At 37.8% G+C, this 18,761-nt stretch overlaps 2 protein-coding genes across 3 annotated transcripts; both read left to right on the forward strand.

Moving 5' to 3' along the window:
* Positions 1–1,496: 1,496 nt before the first annotated feature.
* Positions 1,497–8,367, forward strand: LOC110055251 (RING finger protein 141-like). Of its 2 annotated transcripts, XM_089289210.1 has the most exons (8): positions 1,643–1,734; positions 1,889–1,913; positions 2,226–2,300; positions 2,780–2,894; positions 3,285–3,431; positions 3,990–4,060; positions 5,099–5,218; positions 5,374–8,367. In XM_089289210.1, exons 3-8 carry the CDS (start codon positions 2,293–2,295, stop codon positions 5,516–5,518), a joined length of 606 nt encoding a protein of 201 aa, XP_089145336.1. In that variant the 5' UTR covers positions 1,643–1,734; positions 1,889–1,913; positions 2,226–2,292; the 3' UTR covers positions 5,519–8,367. The 2 variants fall into 2 exon arrangements, with proteins under 2 accessions (XP_020617294.1, XP_089145336.1); XM_020761635.2 differs by lacking the exon at positions 2,226–2,300 and having other exon boundaries at positions 1,497–1,734.
* A 571-nt stretch (positions 8,368–8,938) lies between these two features.
* Positions 8,939–18,501, forward strand: LOC110055228 (rho guanine nucleotide exchange factor 39-like). Its single transcript, XM_089289209.1, has 14 exons — positions 8,939–9,193; positions 10,872–11,047; positions 11,180–11,395; positions 12,580–12,698; positions 13,352–13,422; positions 13,988–14,119; positions 14,201–14,235; positions 14,675–14,769; positions 15,195–15,303; positions 15,410–15,498; positions 15,577–15,709; positions 16,169–16,597; positions 16,873–16,967; positions 17,176–18,501. Exons 1-14 carry the CDS (start codon positions 9,151–9,153, stop codon positions 17,276–17,278), a joined length of 1,845 nt encoding a protein of 614 aa, XP_089145335.1. The 5' UTR covers positions 8,939–9,150; the 3' UTR covers positions 17,279–18,501.
* The last annotated feature ends 260 nt before the right edge of the window (positions 18,502–18,761 follow it).

Raw genomic sequence — 18,761 nt, forward strand, 5'->3', positions numbered from 1 at the left:
TGGTCAAATTTATTTTGACATAATGCCAGATAAAGTAATTCTGTTTTTTGAAAATGAGAAAGACAAAAACAAAAAAAACAGTAACAAAAAAAAAAAAATACACACAAAAAAGGAAACTGAATGTGAAAAATTTTAGCTCAGTGAGACAGTCAAAGTCATAAAACATGCGACAGTATAACTAGTATCAGAATACAAGCAGCCCCACTTTTTCCTAAGTCCTTTGAACATGACGCAATAAAAAAAAGAAGACATTTTAAAAAGCGCAAGAGGGATTTTGGCTGCTTGAGCGAGCAAGAAAGTCATGCTCGACGGACAATACAAGCTGCAAGCAATTTTTCTTTTGCCATTCGAACATGACGCGAAAGAAAGAATCTTTTTTTAAACAAATGGCGCAAGAGGAAAAATGGAAAAATTGATGAACTAGTCTATAAAGTTCACAGGCGGAAATTGAGTTAGGTTTTAGAGGTCTGTTCTCAGATTATATTACAGGATGTTGTTTTTGCGGGTACTTTCACGCTTGTAAGTCAACTACCGGTATTCGACAAGACTATTTGTTGCTAACTATTGTATATTTTTATAAGTTAGCATAGGTGATGGACAAAACACTGACCCCCAATCCTTGGACTACCCAAATGGACTACCCTAAAATGGACTAACCCTAAAAATAATATTCTAAATGAGTACTATTTACTATTTAATGTTCTTAGCTGCTAGTATACTTAAACTACACATAACTTCCGCTTATGTTCATCCTGTACAGCCTTTAGCCGCCATTTTGAATAATCGTACTTAAAATAAGCAACTGCTGAACACAGAATGGCGCGAAAAGCGTAAACTCAAACCAAATTTCATCATTTGATTACCAATGGCTGTTATCAATCAGAGGAACCAATCAGTATGAGGATCATACAAGTGTAAACATAATAACTTGAAAAGCGATTGAAATGTGAGTGAGGAACCCAGTCTAATATTTGATTTAGGAATAGCACATTACTAAATGTCACACAGTGATTTTTATTCCATGCGATTAAATCAGACACTACACAATGCACAAGCTAAAAGATGACATGATAGGAGACGGTAAGAATAATGGCTGAATAGTAAACCTTCCAGAAACAATGTCAAATTAACAAGGTAGTCCGCAGAACATTCATTTCCTTTCCATCTATTAATAGCCCTTAATTGTTCCAAAATAATTTGCAAGCATACAGCCTGAATGATCCTGAATCTGAATGTTTACAATTTATTTGAGAAAAACACTGGTTGGTATATTATGCTGGTGTTATTATATTATTTTCAGAGTTTTTAATAGTCCATTTTAGGGTAGTCTATTTGGGTAGCCCATTGGGGTGGTCCATGGACTGGGGGTGAGTGCTCTGTCCGTCGCCGTCAGCATACCTTCTTTGGTGAAAACGGGTGAAAACAAAATATATTCCTCACCAGTCTTCTCGCAAAGTAACAACACGATTGCGCATGCCATAAAGCTTTCAAAACCACTGACAAGCAATGAATCGCTTTCAACACGGATCCTCGACATAAGATGGAAGATGTGGACGTGATTTGAAAATGTTTTTCCGGTTTCGTACATTTTGTTTGTTTCCAGACAAACCAAGGAAGCATTGAACGCAGCCTTTGAACTAATGGGACAACAGTATAGTTTTGTGGTTAAGGTATTACACGATCATGCTCTCGTTCTCAAAGATTTAGCTGTTCTCAATCAGGAGGGACTTGCAAGTAAGTCTTTGTAATTTGTAATTTGTAATTTGTAATGGGCACGTAGTTAGGCTTCAAAATTACCATTGATTGTGGTTCATTTGACTTGTATCGGAAATAAATCTATCCTGGCGTGATTTTTTTTAGTAAGACAGAGGTTTCATTCTTTGTTTAGGTGCAGTAGAACACCTCAACAAAACGTAAGTTAAGTAAAAACACTAAACGTAGATAATACTCTATGTATCCTTTTCATGTCGACAAGTTTAATTTTGAGTTTAAAAAAAAAACAATTCTATTTGATCTTTTAGTTGTTATGTAATATCAAACTGGAAGGCAGAATAGGAAAATCATGTACTATTGAGATCTTGATGAAAACGTAAATATTATATTTAATATGTTGATGAAAATGGTGTTTAATTTCTTATTAAACACACATATTCTAAGAGGCCCTCTTGGCCACTTACTGGAGATGTTTCTTGACTGACTTGAGTTCAGCTTTGTTTTGTCTACAGTCAAACCTCTTGACAATGGCCGCCTTGGGAACAATGGAAAGTGACCATTTTAGAGTCAGTGGCTGTTATGGGGAGGTAGGGCTGTAAACATGAAACCTGTTTTTTTGGGGGGTGTAACATTTCTTTTCTTGAAAAATGCTTGTCTTAGCATATAAACTGTACGTAAGATATCAATAAAACAGAAACGAAGACCAACGACGTGCAGTGCCGATCAAGTTTGGTAACCTTTGGCAATAAAAAATGGGATTTGCCAGTCATTGATTAACTGGCTGTTGTGGAAAGGTTGTTTTTAGCAGTCAGTTAGGACACTTTTTAGTGGCTTTTGCCATTTCGGCCGGTATAGAGAGGTTAAAATAAAAGTGAATCTATGGACTGTCCTTTGGGACCAAAAAAAGTGCAGGCCATTGTAGAGAGGTGGCTGTTGTTGAGAGTTGGCTGTCAGTGGAGGTTCGACTGTATTAATTTTGATATTTGTAAATCCAATTTATATATAATTAAGTTTTGACAAAGTAATGCTACATCACCACCATTCCAACCTGTTTACTTATGTTCAGGCTGAAAACCTTTGCGGAGGGCGGAGACCATTATATCGTATTTGCGATAAAGGAACCCTCGGATGAGAGTTATCCATACCTTTGGAAAGCAACTACAAGAATCATTTGCTACAAGGTTAGTCAAGTGCTTTATACTGCTCTAAAAACTCACAGATGTGCTGTTCTTTTTTTTCTAAAATTCCTGTTTCAAGTCTAGGTTATGTCTTGCCTGAAAGAACATCGATCTAGTAGAAAACGTTTTTATAATTTCCTGAAAATTAATGCTTTTAGATCAAACAAAAAAAGAATCCATAAAACTATAAAAGCCAGTGTGGGCTAGTGCAATCTAAAAGAGCTGCCTGGGAAGAGTGTTATATGTGCTTTGAATTCAGAAATTAACATTCAAAGCTGTTGTGTTACATGTACCGTAATGAGCCTCCTTGTATTTTTGGGTGTCAAGTCACCCCATGAAAGCTCGCAGTTTACCTGCTGATTTTTGATTTTTTGTATTTCATACTTCAATTAGGTTAGAACATATGGTGGAAATGTTGAGAGTGAACGGGTTATGGACGTCAGACAGTTTTGCAAATTATATCGCAACATCACCAGGCAACTGAGGCACACTCGTAGTGTAACAGATGAGGACTGGGAGAAAGTAGATTGTGAAGGCGAGGTACATGTTGGTTATTTTATCCTATGATCTGTCAAATATTTTTGCTCGCACATGATTGATGTAAATTCATCACTTGACTGAATATGGCGCAGCTGAAGCTGGGGAACATCTGAGTCAAAAAGTCCTGTGTACTGCAAAAAAATATTTGAAGGATAATTAACACAATAGCGTTCATTCAAATTTAAAAATATGCTCAGATATTTGTCCTTGGATACTATATCTGAACTTGATTAATGCACAGTCAGAGTTAAACTGTATGCTTTTTGCCTCATGGTACAAAGAGATACTAGTTATGTTTATAATACCCTGTAATGATCCAGAGAGTAAAACTGAATGCCTGCCTCTTGAGGACCAGCAAGAATGACTGGCATTCGTACAATTTCACCCCATTGCAGTGTTACTAGATATGTTGTCTTGAAAATGATTGCTAACTCTTACCAGCAACTTCTGGTACATACATGTACAGGCTTACGAGTACATGGACATTATAACTGGATATACTTCTTGTTATTTTCTTTTAACTGTTATTAATTTTAGGATTTATTTGATACCTTGTAGACTTGTGTGTCTTGTCCAGTGAAGCTAGAGGAAGTCAGAGAATCTCTCTGTGCATCAATGATTTTTACAAGGTATTTCCACAAAAATTAAATAATTATACAACAATAATCTTCTAGCTTATTCAGCGCCTTTAATTCCAGCTTTGAAGTAGCCTCTCTGTGTGTTCAATTCTTCCTCCAGCTTGAGAGATGTCCAACACACATGTACATTTGACCCATGTTAGTATATACTGATGATGTGATTTGGCAGAGGCTTGTGTAGTCATACAGATTACGGTAATATTATTGCTACCAGTTTTACTGGTACTTGAACATGATCAACCTGACAGGTTTTCTAGAGCTTCATCACTGTTTGGAAATATTTTTGGCCAAATTCTAGATGTCTGTCTCAGCAGTACAGTCACACTTCTTTAAATACAGACACCAAAGGGGCAGACCTGAGTGTTTGTATTATAGAGGAAGAGATTATATGAAATGTTGGTTTCTCTGGGACCTAGTGAATTGTCCGTAATATAGAAGTGTCTGTATCACCCATGGAGGTTTCTGTACAAAGAGGTTTCAAAGTAATAATTTGATACTGTACTCTAAAATTGGTTGGCCAAAGTGTCACTTTGTAATTTTATTGTTAAGTCTGAGAGATGTTGTTTTAGTACTCCGCTGAGCTCCGCAAGTGTTGGCTGTCAAATGAAGGGGTGCATGGAATAAAGCCCTAAGTGACTTTAAGAAAATTTTTGGGTAGCCAGCATTGAAATAATTCCCAGCAATTTTGCAGTTGAGTCTGGTTTTAATCATGAAAAGGAACTAGCAATTATTACTAGTAGTTTTTAGGCACCAATAAAAACCGGAATAAACTGTAAAATTTGTTCGGAGGTATTTCATTGCTGGTTACCTCAAAGTTTTCCAAAAGTCACTTAGGGCTTTATTCCAGGCGGCCCTTCAAATTTCTTATTCTATTGTCAAGTGGAACTTGAAATTGAGCATGTGTTACCGGTATGTATCAGAAGGAAGAAACTTATTACCAGAAGAAACTGTGTGTTGTTGAATATGGTAGTTCCATGGGAAATGATGTATTATTTTAGACATCTGTGTACATATCTCCTATGTTCATAGGGTCGATGAGGCAGCAGCAGATAAAGGTCCAAATGAAGAGTGCTGTATATGTATGGATCAGAAGGCAGAAGTGATCTTGGCTTGTGTCCATTGTTTCTGTAAAACTTGCATTGACAGATGGTAAGTTAGCTTTTCATGTTGCACTAAGGAGCATTGATAATAATTTTATCCTTCATATGATAATGTTGGTAGCAAGGGTAGGAAGATGCCCCCTAGAGACACTTGACTAATTTAACTGTTGGCTTACGTAATTTTTAATTACCTCTCTTTTACAGGAGTGATGTCAATAACACTTGTCCAATATGTCGAAATGAGATTCATGGAAATAAAGATTACTGGGAAGTGCCAGAAGCTCCAAGCAAGGGAGAGATTGAACAGTTTGTAATGGGACTGGCTGAAGGAGCCGGGGCCCCTACGTGATATTATTCAGCCTGGCTACTATATAGGGATTCTTTTAGAACTATAATTTTATTATGTACATGTATGTAGTAGGTTAGAACATTGGTAACATTCTATGCGGATGCCGATGTTATGTGTAGATATCTACGAAGAAAACTTCCATAGGGGAGACTTCCACATGAAACTGATTTGTATGCTCATACAGTAGGAGATTTTGAAAAACAACTCTAGACATACCAGAATATTTTCCTGGGAGCATGGCTCATGCTTATTGTTACCTTTAAGAGGTATCGTAGAGACCCAATTTTGTGCAAATTAATAGGGAAGTGGCACTGGCTGGCCAACAGCAACATCAGTATCACTTCTTGACAACTACTTTGACAACTTGTACTAACTGTCAAAATTTGAAATCAAACACTGATCATGACAAATTTTGTACCAGAATTTATTTTTCAACTCCTAAAAGCTATGGCAAGCATCGATCCCTGTCAGTTTCGTACAGAGTCCCAGCCTCCTTCAGAACAACTACAGCTGTTTTATGGTTATTGAGGCATTTGTCATTATGCCCACAGATAGCTTGCAGCATCAGTTTTAGATAATAATAATAATAATAATAATAATGATAATAATATTTAATATTTCTAAGGTGCAAATTAACATGTGAATATGATCAAATGCGCCTAACAAACCATATGAGTAATATAAATTAAACGATATGCTATGAATAGTGTGATTAATTTAAAACTAATTATTTGTAATAATTATGTACATTAGGCTAAGGTAACGAGCTAAAAATTAAAATATTAAAAACAAGGGATCTTGTATTTATAGACACTTTTATAGTGTGTTTTGACAAAAAGCTAGTACAAATTATGCACATGTAGGTACAAAATTAACACATGGTATAAACTGGCTGGGCATCAACAATTTTAAACACAATTTCAGGTTTTTTTCCCACGGTGATCCTTTTTTTAAACTAGTTGTCTAGCAGCACAGCACTCTATATGAAATTTAATTTGTGAAACCTGATTGTCATTAAAAAAAAAAGAAAAAAGTTTCTAAATAACCATTAAGAAAAATATAACTAATTTAAATCTTGCAGATAATTTACAGAGATTTCTGTGAAACTTCTGTGGGACTATATGCTTCAGTTTTCTAGTTATTTATTTATTTAGAAATGTTGCAAAGTTATATTTTGTCCATACTTGCTTTCTGGTTTGTGGTCAATCATAAGGTGCAGAGCATCTTGTTTTGAGTATAAAAGGTGATGTAAAATGTTTTTTTGGCTTTGAAAACCTTTTTCAAGTCATGTATAATTTGAATGGGAGGTACATAATATTTTTTGAGTGGAAATTTTTCTCTTGACTCAATAGCTTCAACATTCAAGTTACTCAGATAGTTGAGAATTCTCTCCCATTCATGATGATGTTCTAGTTAATTTTTGTTCTCATTTAATTTTTGATATAAATAATTTTAACTAGATGTGGTTCATTTTCTTCTAGCTACAGTGGAACCCCGCCTTACGGTCACCTTGTTTTAAAATACGGTCACCTCGTTATTACGGCCACTTCTTGTTGTCTGGGTAAAACACCCATTCATTTTCTTATACGAAAACCCCATTAATGCTGCCACCACATTCTGAAATCCTAACCTGTATAATCCTTTACAATTTTACCCTTTTATACGACTTCTCAAACCAGTTATGCTCATCTTCCCAATGTTAATATTGAAAGTACTAGTTGAAGGTTTATCTTTTTAAAATCTTATTGCATTCCGGATATAATGCTCACTAAAGAATATTTGTTTAGAAGTGTAATTGTGATAGATCTGTCAAGACGTCACTAAGTTTAGACCAGTCATGAAAGTTGACCCCACCCCGTTAATACGGCCGACTTTTCATGGCCCGTTTTTTGACCGTAATAGCTGTGTTCCATTGCAGTTAACTTTTTCACGTTATGCCTTATCAATACCTGAGAAAATTTTTAAATTGAGAAAGAAAAGAGAAGATGTAATCAAAAATTAACCGAGATCAAAACATAACTACACCAATGACATGCATATTCGGAAGAGTTAAATTGAATTACTCAGACCGGGCATTAAGCAGTATTTGACGTTTTTTGACAACAGGGAGCTAGAATGACTGCAATGTATGCAGGACGAAAGTGGGCCTGTAACTTAATGTTGACAATATAAGCATTTCAAGTTCATGCTGGCATTTAACTTATATTTTATTCCTTAGAGCTGCCATAATTTAAATCTAATACATTCAATTCATGAGCATCGGCTGGGGCATATGCATTGTAAAGTACGAGCGCAAGCACAGACGCAAGCAATAGGGATGACCTAAGTGAAAACGAAATTCGACGTAAACACAAGCACAAGCAAAATCATCCGAACCTTCCAAACTGTTTAGGCGCGAGGTAATCTGGATCCAGTGTTTTCATTGGCCAAACTTAACCACGTGTGGTAAATATCTTCGAGCTTGTGTTATGCCTCAGTAGTATTTCGTTTTCACTTGCAGTGCAAACGCAATCATAAGCGCAACCACAAGAAAAAGGACAAATTTGCACCTTGTGCTTATGCCTACGCTTGTGCTTATGCCTGCGTCAAGGCCGTTTTCACGGCGAAATAAGAATTATTGTGTTTGCGCTTGTACTTGCGTCGCTAGTGAAATCCAGGCTTAAATGACCTAGGACCTTGGTTTAGAATCCAGAGCATTGAAAAACTGTTTTCCAGAGTAAAAGATTCGTGTGATAACTAAGAAATGGTCATGGAGCTAAATTATACATCGTTATGGGATTTGCCATTTTTTAAAGACAAATCTCATGTGTACTGTGATCAAGAAATAAAACTATTAAAAGGACAGAAAATTAGCCTTTTGATTTATGCCCTCGTTCCAGATTCTCTGTAAACGGACACCTTAACGCAGTCTCCTTTACCACCAATTTGACCTAGTGTAAAACCTTAACCTGTTGTAGTGCAGGAAGGGAACAACGGAAAATAATTTTATTTTTTGTTGCTCCGTCCCGCTATATCACTCCTTCTCCAGGCTACCTTTTGATTGAACAAGTCGGTAGGAAAGAGAGGTCAAGGAGTCGGTAGAAAAAAGATTGCTAGTTCGAAGTTAAGGCCACCCTGATAGGCCACTTGCAAACTTTTTAGAAATACAGCGACCGCTTACCCCACCCCCTTTTAGCAATATTCTCAATCTCTTTGGTGTTCACCAGCGTATCAAAACTAATCTTTACCGCAGATAAAAGACACAGGACAACCAAGGTGGAACATAAGTAATAGCATATAATAAAATACGATTAGAGAACTTCAGGGCCCTCCCATCCATCTTTATTCCAAAATGCGGCTAAACTCCGGTACGCCCGCTACACCTGGAAACTGGGTAAGAGTCTAGCGAGTAATCGCGTTTCTTGGTCAGCGGAGTAATTGTAGTACCCAGGTCACCACGCGAATAAACAGAGGGTGGGAAGTTTGAACGTTAAAATATTCGTTGTTTCCTCTTGAAATCTTCACAGTTTGTGGTTTCTGAAACTTCGTTTGGTCGTGGGAAAGGTGCAAGAACTTGACTTTGCCAACGTCTTTTGTAGTTGTCGTTCCTAACTGTTGATCAGGTGCGTTTTAAAGGAGTGATTGCACAAGTCATGGCTTCGGTTAACGGGAGCGCGAGTCCGTTTCGTCCAAAGTGTGAGTATGAAAGTTAGTGTTTTGATTTTTCATCATGTGTTCGTTTTTCCATGATAAAGCGAAAATGAGTTCAGGAAGCGGACTTCAGGAAGTATCTTGTTACGAGTAAATCATAACGTAACATGGCAAGCCTGAAGAAGAGATGTTAAGCTGGAACAATCAAACCGAATTACGGTCATTTCACTCCATGGTTAGATCGCTCTTCGCAGGCCGAATTCGCTACTTCAGCTTACCGAGTTTGGCTTGGCAGTGGATGAAAGAACTAGGAATAATCAAAATGAGCGTTGGAGCGAACTGAATTCGAGCGATCTATCTAAGTCATCTAACCATGGAGCGAAGTGACCATCAAAACAACAAAGTCATGCCTAAGTTGTGAGCAATGCTTACATCCAATAGATCAATTTCAGTGTTCAATTTCGAGTTCAGTTTTATTTACGCTTATTTCAGTTCAGTTACAAAAGCAGTTCCGTCAATTCACGGAAATACAACATCGGAGGGAAAATCAAAGCCAAACTTGCATTAAACTAAAGGAGCTATTCTACCACACCGGGTCACTTATTAACAAATCTCTCGACGCTTCTAAGAACGAGCATAATAAAAAAAAGGAACCATTCAAATGAGTGCAATGAGATGCAAATGAGTTGCCGCTATTCTACAATCTAGCCAAGCTATAAAGCCAAAGGAACAAAAGCTTTTGAGTTGACCATTACCACTGTAAGTTAACTTATTGATGAGGATGGTTTTCACCAAACCCAAAAGCTAAAAAAGTTCAACACCCTACTTCGTTTGGACAAGTACATTTGTGGGCATAAGGTCCATTTGATTTTAAATCCACTGTGCCACCCCTTCCCTTTTTACCCGTGAACAAGATATTCTGACAGGGGTTCAAAAGTATTTTCTGATGAGGTGAGCTGCAACATCTTGTCACTTGATGCATTAGCTTTCTGAGAGGATAAAATTGTAGGTTTTGGATTGCAGTTGTTTGGAGTGTCTACTAAACAATGTAATCAGGTAATTACTCACCCTTGGGCCTATTGTCTTACTGCTAATTAGTATATTTTTTACTAGTGTTCTATCAAGAATGCCTTTCTTTTATTGGCTATGCTGCTCACTACCTATTCTTTTGTAGATAGTGAGTAGCCTAGCAGTGTGCAGTTTTTAACAAAATTTTGGCCATTTGTGTTTTTGGGATTGTCTATGAAGAGGTCTGGATGTAGATAAAGACAAAGTTATGAACAACTAGTAGATTTATACTAAAACAAGCATTGGCTCTCAATTTCTGTGCGTGATAGTTGACTTGGGCTGCACCCTCATCAACTATCATTCAATAGAAATTGAGGGCAAATAATCTAATTGTTGAATAGTTTAATTTATGCTAATATAATGCCACAATGTAGATCTTTTGAATTCAGGGTGAATCCTATCAATTCTACAAGTTACAAGATGACAGCTGCAGGGCTGTCAATAAGGGTCATAACCCATAACACCTGTTACAGCTGAGTATGTTTGATGGACCCTTGATGTTACATGCATGGGTGAACTGGCCTGTAGTTGATACAATTCACCCATAAAATGACAAGTTTGCTACGGGTGTGAAGATCAAGGCTACAAGTGAATTAAAACTTAACGACAGCCCTCACAGCTATCAAGGTTTAACTGACATTTTTTCCCCAAACAGTTCACAATGCTAAGAAGTTCCTGTCTCTACAATTGTCGCAAACAAGTCAGGCCATTTCTGCAGAGTTCAACCACATGCTTCGCAGCCAAACCGTAGCCAGAAAAAGAAGAAAGGTTATCAATGAGATTTTTGCAACAGAAAGGACTTACCAAGATCATTTGAATGCTATAACATCAGTGAGTGAGATTTTATAAAATCATCGTTTCATGCATTTCACATTAGTATGAAATAACCCTATGTTGTTTTTTTTTTTAATGAAAGCATTGTGGTTTAATCCTATCTCTGGTATTACTAATTCTAACTTTCAGCAATTTCTTGCACCATTGCAAGTTGCATGCATTCTGCCACAAAATGCACTGAACACCATCTTCTCCAATGTGGAGGCAATTCAAGCAGTCAACAGAGAACTCTTGAGTCATATGGAGACTTTAGGCCTCGGTGATGCCTTCTTAGCCATGGCACCATTCATCAAGCTTTACAGTACTTATGCGAACAACTTTGCTAAAGCACAGGCTGCCTTACAGGTAAAAATATATTTGGCAGTTAAGGTAATTCCTCTGAAATAAAAGTGACAATAGATTTTTGTTCAAACTTTGTCCACTGAATATTTGTCATATGATAACTTCAATTTTGAAATAAAAAAGGGGGGTGCCCATGCTCATTAAGGAGCAGTGAGGCATTGAAAATGCCCCATTTTGGCATTATTTAATGCTTATTAGAAGAACGCATTCCCAGTAATTGAAAAATCTTTGCGAGCCCAGACTCATAAGAACACGCATTGAACTACACAGTCAATACATTGTGTCGGACACAAATAAACATTTTAAGTTTGATTCAGACAGAAAGCTAAATCCTTGATTAAAACTTTGAACCAAATTTCTTGATGTGATTACCAAACTGCAAAATAGAAAGGACCACAGTGTATCTGCTATTTTTCTTGTTTATTCAATTTTCAGCAGTAGAAATTAGATCAGTCTTTTCTCACGCAAAGTTTAGGATTAGTTGATTACAGTGACTGGAAAAAAAAATTGGGGTGCCCGTGTTCGTTGGTGAGCTAGAGCCATTTTTCAACTGACAGAGCTCAATATCAAGGCAAATCCGTCATGTTTTCAATGTGCGCATGCATGAGCACGCACTAATGACGCCATAAATTATGCGTAGTAATGATGCGTGATGCAAATGTGAGGAATGACCTTAAGTGAATACATGACTGTATGGAAAAGAACATTTGAAAATTAAGTTTACATGTATAAGTAGTTGGCAGTAAAAATGTATTAATTTTACCCTTGTGTGTTATCAATACATGTAATTTTATTATGGATGTAAGCCTGAAATGTCAGTCGTTTGCCCCTCACACATCAAACCATACACAAATGTAGGGCCTGAGAGAGAGCTAATGTTAAGGAGTCATGTGATATTTGATTTCTGGTTCGTGATGCCCATGAAAATAGCTTTGAATAGAGAAAAAAATTATCACAGAGGTGGTATCATTCCATTTTACAGTGTATACCTGTAGTAAGAATAAAGACTGGAACAATTTACAGTGTAGCAACTTAAAGCAACTTTAAATTGAAAGTTGCAAGTTGCTCAAAAGAACATCTTCTTTGTGCAGCTTCTTTTATCTGAGGTCAAAAGATTTCCTCATGGAATGATAGCACTTTGATGTACTATGTATCAGCTTGATCTTCCATGTGTTATGTTTTTTCAGGAGTGGGAAAAGAAGAGTGTCGAGTTTGCAACTTTCAAGAAAGCTCAAGAAATGCATGCTGAATGTAAAGGATTAAATCTAGGTGCACTACTGATTACGCCAGTGCAACGAGTTCCCAGGTAATTTTTTTTATATTTATTCACTCAATATAACAGTGAACTGGACTTTTTTAAAAATTAATAGTCATTGCTAAAATTTTCTGTGATATCAGTGATATACTGTACTCTTGGTCAATACTCGACCAACATTGCAATTGACACTTGATCAACATCTTTATTGACACTTGGTCAACACTTGACCAACACTCGATTAACACTCGATGGCGTGTCTGCAAAAATTAGTTTACTCTCTACTGTTGATTAAGATGTCAATCAAGAGTTGACTGAGTATCAATCAAGATGTCAAACAAGTATCAATCAAGGGTCGATGAAGGGTATTGATCAACACACGACCTCGGATGTCTTAAGTACAGATGATCCTAAAATTTGGATACCCCTCAATACAGGTATTGCAACCCCCACTGCGTGAGTGAAGTCTCTTACCTGAGGACACAACCTACAGTAGTAGTCTGGCTTAGTTTTGAACATAGATCTCTAGATTCACTGTGAAACACACAAACCATTTTCCCTCTGCCAGTGCCCTGTAGAATCTTGGGTTAAGAGATCCGCTGTCGTACATATAGTCTGTGGGTAAGAACAGTTGTACCACTGACAATACATGTAAGTAAGAAACTGCATTGTAACCTGTGAGTTATTTTATTTCTTTTTGTTAGGTATAAGTTGTTACTTGAGAGTCTCTTAAACAAGACACCTAAAGATCATTCTGATTTTGAAAAGTTGCAAGGTATGATCTCTACAGGAACAGGGTTACATTACAAAGTGCTGAATACATGTAGGTCAATATATTACTAAGGTACCGTTTTAGTCTCTAAAGAACCTGTTAAGCTGAGTCGGTAAGCAAGTGTACACTCAGCATAATCTATCAACTTGGAGATGATATTAACCGCTGTAGTGAGTTTGTGGAGGCGAGGTGGCCTCATGGTTAGTGCGCTTGCCTCTGGGTTGAGCGGTCCGGGTTTGAGCCCTGGGCGGGGACATTGCGTTGTGTTCTTGGGCAAGACACTTTACTCTCATAGTGCCCCTCTCTTCACCCAGGTGTACAAATTGGTACCGGCAAATATAATGCTAAGGGCTAACCCTGTGATGGACTAGCGTTCATTCAGGGGGGAGTAGAAATAATCTTAGTCGCTTCATGCTACAGAAACCAGGAGAAGCTCCAGCCTGAAAGGTCACTTGATGGGCTGTAGTGAGTTTATGAAACTGACATTTTGATCGTTTGACCTACGTCAGAGCGCTTTTCCCTGTGTGCATGTCCTAATCAACAATACTCTTTTTTGTTTTTGTTTCAGACGCCACAGTAGAAATCAACAAAGTTGCACATCACATCAATGAAAATATTCGTCAGCGAGAGAACTTTCAGAAAATGTTGTCCATTCAGAATTCACTCACAGGCGAAGGAGCTCCCAAAATTCTTGCTCCAGGTAAAACAAAAATGATAGCTTTTGTTCTTTGCAAAACTTAAGTTTCACGTTGCAATTGTTTCATTTCTTTATTTGCTTTAGGACGGCTTTTTATCAAAGAAGGTCCACTTTTGAAGGTCAGTATGGTTATTTTAAATACGATTGAAAAATGACGGCAAAGCGTTGAAAAGTACGGTTATAGACCTACCGAGGCTGCTCGAGAAATACGATTTCTCAACACAGGCCGTAGGGTTATATGGAAAGGTGCGGCAATTTTCCCAAAGTTAAACGCTGAATTAAATACTTATTATACATTAAACATACTAGATAAAAAGAATTGTTTCACAATTACTCTCTCGAAGTCAAAATTCGATCTGTAACTCCTGCGTGAATTTTGAAACTGGCGGACACTGTTGAATTCACGAACCGTATTTTCTAAAATTACATGCGTGCTCCTACACTGTAGTTTGAAACAAACCAATGTTTAATTTCTTTTTGACATTAGCAATTCAGATTATAGTACCGGTGTTGTTTCTAGTTTAATAAAGGCACGTGTTTTGGTCAACACTTTTACAGGTTTGTAGCCGAGGATCACAGGAAAGGATGTTCTTTTTGTTCTCGGATATTCTTCTTTACGCCAAGAAAGGTGGCTCACTGGACAAAGAACAGAGGTAAGGAATGCCCAAGTTGAGAGAAAGAAAGGCATTTTACGGTCTCGAAACTATTCATCCTTCTCGTGCAATTCAAACATACCGCGTGGTTTATCATCCTATAAACCATAACCGAAGTCTATTGCTTAATTATTTTACTGTTCTGAAACACCTGCAGCAAAGTTAGTTTGCAACTCCCGAAGGAAACAAAGTTCAAAATTGAAACAACTGGAAAAAAAATCGCAAATTTCACTCTGTTTTCATTGAAATTACAAAACAAAACAAACTGCATCTCAGTAAAGAAGCGCTCAATAGCTTTCATTTAAATTGTCACATGCTAGGGTTTTATTCTGACTTAAACTTTTACTTTAAAATAATTAGCGCGCTACGCAAGGATTGGCTCAGCCGGTGGCATGTTTAACAAGTTTGTCACGTGTTATTCGCAGCTCGTACTTATGCCGTCGCGTTTTGCCACTGATCGACTGCGAGTTGGAACAGGTTTTGGGCGGTTTAACCGAAAATGAAGACAATTCTGGCGCGGGAGCTCTGTTCAAGGTAAGCCTGCTTGGAAATCGTGGACAGCGAGATATCCATGTACATGCATCAAACTGTTTTTTCTTGTTTTTCTTTGTGAGTTCAACATTTCTGATCTCTCTCTCAGGTAACTTGTAGAGACAAATCACTGCTTTTGTACTCTAAGTCAAGGACGGAAGCGCTGACCTGGTTCAAATGCATACGGGACGCCATAAGGTAGGAACTGGACTTCACAATAAGTTCTCAAAGTGAATATCAGAAAAAACGTCAGTTATCTTTATGTTCCTTTGGCAGTGATCTCAAAAGCTGCAGAGCGTCTTTAAGAAAACCAAACGGAGATGAAAGTGAACTGCCAAAGCGAGCAACGCCCTTAACGAGGTCTGTTGCTAGGAAAGCAGCTCGTCTGGGATTAAGCATCATTAGACAGGTTAGTAACAAGAGAGAATAAATGATAACAGAATTAATTTCTGATCCCTCTGAAGTTATTTTTAGAACATTCCCGGTTTCGGAAATCCCTGGAACGTGTAGAGATAGCCAATCATATGACGCGGATTTTGCTCGCATGAACAGCCCAAGCGGCTTTGCGCGCATTTTCATTCTCGTTGAAAAGAAAAGTGTACGCAATGCACGAGGTAACATCCGCGGAAGGACCGGGTACCACGTCTAAAAATAACTTGTATGCCTGTATGGGGATAAACTCTCTCTCACCCTTCATCTACTCTTTGTTAGCAATGATGTGAGCGTGTTTTTTCGACCTTGCGATCTAGTACAGCAACTGAGCGATACGTAGGCATAGCAAAATTTCCGTAATGGCTAAATAGCTAAATAACCGTTTCTCATTATGAAGAGTGATTTGACAGCTGGTTTCCTTTCATGTGTTTCACAGGATTCGGCTGTAGAATGTTCCAGTCCAGCGGTCTGCATCAAAGACAGTCTTTATCCCTTGAGAAAAGAACTGCTTAACAAACAAACTCCAGCACAGTTGACAAAACCCGGAGGCTCGAAGACCCGAAGACCCGACGACCAAAACCTGAAGACACGGAAAACACTCAAGACCGGAACGACGCCCAGTATCGCACCAATGACACGAGCTAGGAGCCGCGAAACAGTGATTAATTCTCCGTGGATTAAGAGTGATGTTCCAACATTTTCTGATGAAATGAAGCTAGAAAAGGGTTGTGGGAGTTCAATGCAAGAAACAGAAGGGGCGAAGGTAAACGAAGAAACGCAAAAATTGGAGGAACCTGGACAAAGCTGTGTAAAGACCCGCGCTCAGAAAAGGAAATTGTCCTTCAAGGAGAATTTTGAAGTCGAGGTTAGTTCCTTTGTGCTGAAGTAAGGTCTTCTTTCTCTCAGTTTAGTGACAGAGATCTCTGTTGTCTTGAATTGCTGAATGATGAACTTGTCATAGAATAAATTCGTTATTCCTCGTCTTGTGATATCTTTGTGTAGGATATTACTTTTTATGGCTAAATGTTGGTAACATTTTTATTGAGCTGGGCTTTTAAAATTTCTATTCTGTTTCATATCTACGTGTACATTCTGCAAAACCACTGCAACATTTCTGATAAAATTGCATTCATTTTTAAGCTCTTTTCTCCTCGCGAAGTGGCTGGGAAACGTTGTTTCAGACCAAAACTACCGGAAGTCTCCTGCGTCCAAGCAGTCGGGTCTCCTGTTAACAGGTGAGGATTTTTCTTCTTAAATCATTTGTTGCATAATTATATAAACTTTTAATTTAGAGAATCAACGTTTTGTAAACCAAACAAACAAACAAACAAACAAACAAAGCAAATAAGCAAACAGAGAACCAAACAAGTATAACGGTCTTGTGGTAAACATAGAAATCAATGGCTAAAATGTTGCAAACTAAGTGTTTTAATCTCCTTTCAGTCCCTATGAACAAACGAAGTGCACACCAGCCAAACTGAGAACAACCAAGTATGTTATAGAAGACGAGGATCTTGTGCAGTCCACGACTTGTGTGGTCATGTGAAACAAGCTTACATGAAGAAGTTAAAGAAAACTTCACGTGTCTTACCACGATGTTCCACGTGATGCTGTAAAGACAAGATTGTAGATGTTGCACTCAGAGGGTTTTCCGTAGCTTTGAAGTTACAACAAGGATGTACTTTCTCGATTAATGACACCGGGTTCATCCCGGGCGTTTATTCGAGGACAAGAGTTTACTTAAATCTGACTTCTATTATACAACTTATAGTCATCAATTGTTTGATGTGATTAGTTTAAAGGAGCCACGTCACGGTTTGCGTATCTTGAAACGTTTAGGCTGAATTATTCAAGTTCGTCGTTTGTAATCCGTGTCCATCTTCTCTATCCTTCACCATCCTTGTTCCTAAATGGTTTATTATTATCTCTTTGTCTTTTTTCTATCTTAGTAAGTGACTAGTTTCAGATTTCCTTCAATTTTGAAGGTAATTTTCTACTCGGCTAAAGCAACTCAAAAATACCGTGAACCATTTCAGTATGTTTCGCTCATTCGGACTGAGCTAGTCTACATTCCATCGCGAAGACTTTAGACGAACGTAATAGACGTCGATTTCAGATACCCCCTCTCCTCCTCCGCGTAGTGTTAAATCGGGAAAATACGTCAATTATTTTCAAAAGAGTAGTCCAAGAGATAGGTCTAGAGAGGGGTGGGTAGGGAGGGTGCTGTCAGTAGAGAGAAAGTAGAAACAAGTGTTATCTTGTTTCTTGTATGACTAGACCTTTATGATTGTAAATATTTAGCACTGATCTAGCCAGTCGTTGCATAGAATCGTTTTATTACGGTTTTGCATTAGGCAGGGGTTCGAAGAATATCCAGGCTGCGTTATGCCATAGAATAAAGAGAAATCCTGCAAATAGCCTTCAAATATAGTCACATGTAACTTGCTTCAATATTTTGCAATCAGGAAATAGCCGATCGTGTACTGGAGAATTTGTGCTCTTAACAATGGCAAATATTTGCTGTATTTTTTAAGCCCTACATGTAGTAAGAGTTAGGGTTGGCCGGGACGTGGGAGAGATAGTGAGAGCTAGACTACAAAATCTTTTGCTGATCAAGTTCTCCTTACCTAACGCAATTGATCGTAGATTATTTAAGCACAAAGGTTTGGCCATGAGCTTTGTAGTGTTCTCTACAAGCTACAATTGAGTATGATGTTTGTGAGAGCTTCTCGAGATTGCACCAATAAAATATATTTTTTAATATAAAAAGCATTTGTTTTGTTGTACTGCTGTTCATTTGAAGTACAGTTCGCATAAACTACTTATGGCTACGACAACATGCAGCCATTCCCTGCATGAACTTATGCAGAAAGATATGTTTGAAGCAAAATTGTTGGTAGTTTATACTGGTAGCTGGTAGTTATTCTTTTCCCTTGGAAAGAAAATCTTGTCTCCTTTTCTCTTTCTAGAAGTGGAGCGTAATCTTCACTTAATGACTCCCAGCCCCTCTAAATTGACACCCCGTCCTC

This window comes from Orbicella faveolata, unplaced genomic scaffold (assembly GCF_042242905.1).
Source record: "Orbicella faveolata isolate gen_17 unplaced genomic scaffold, um_ofav_v1 contig_2, whole genome shotgun sequence".
NCBI lineage: Eukaryota > Metazoa > Cnidaria > Anthozoa > Scleractinia > Merulinidae > Orbicella > Orbicella faveolata.

Excerpts from the sequence above, each read along its gene's own strand:
- LOC110055251 (XM_020761635.2), top strand. The coding sequence starts at position 1,641 with ATGGGACAACAGTATAGTTTTGTGGTTAAGGTATTACACGATCATGCT. Across the intron at positions 1,735-1,888 it reads CAATCAGGAGGGACTTGCAA|GTGCAGTAGAACACCTCAAC; the intron begins GTAAGTCTTTGT and ends TTCTTTGTTTAG. Across the intron at positions 3,432-3,989 it reads AAGTAGATTGTGAAGGCGAG|ACTTGTGTGTCTTGTCCAGT; the intron begins GTACATGTTGGT and ends GATACCTTGTAG.
- LOC110055228 (XM_089289209.1), top strand. The coding sequence starts at position 9,151 with ATGGCTTCGGTTAACGGGAGCGCGAGTCCGTTTCGTCCAAAGT. Across the intron at positions 14,120-14,200 it reads TCCCAAAATTCTTGCTCCAG|GACGGCTTTTTATCAAAGAA; the intron begins GTAAAACAAAAA and ends TATTTGCTTTAG. Across the intron at positions 16,598-16,872 it reads AGGAGAATTTTGAAGTCGAG|CTCTTTTCTCCTCGCGAAGT; the intron begins GTTAGTTCCTTT and ends TTCATTTTTAAG.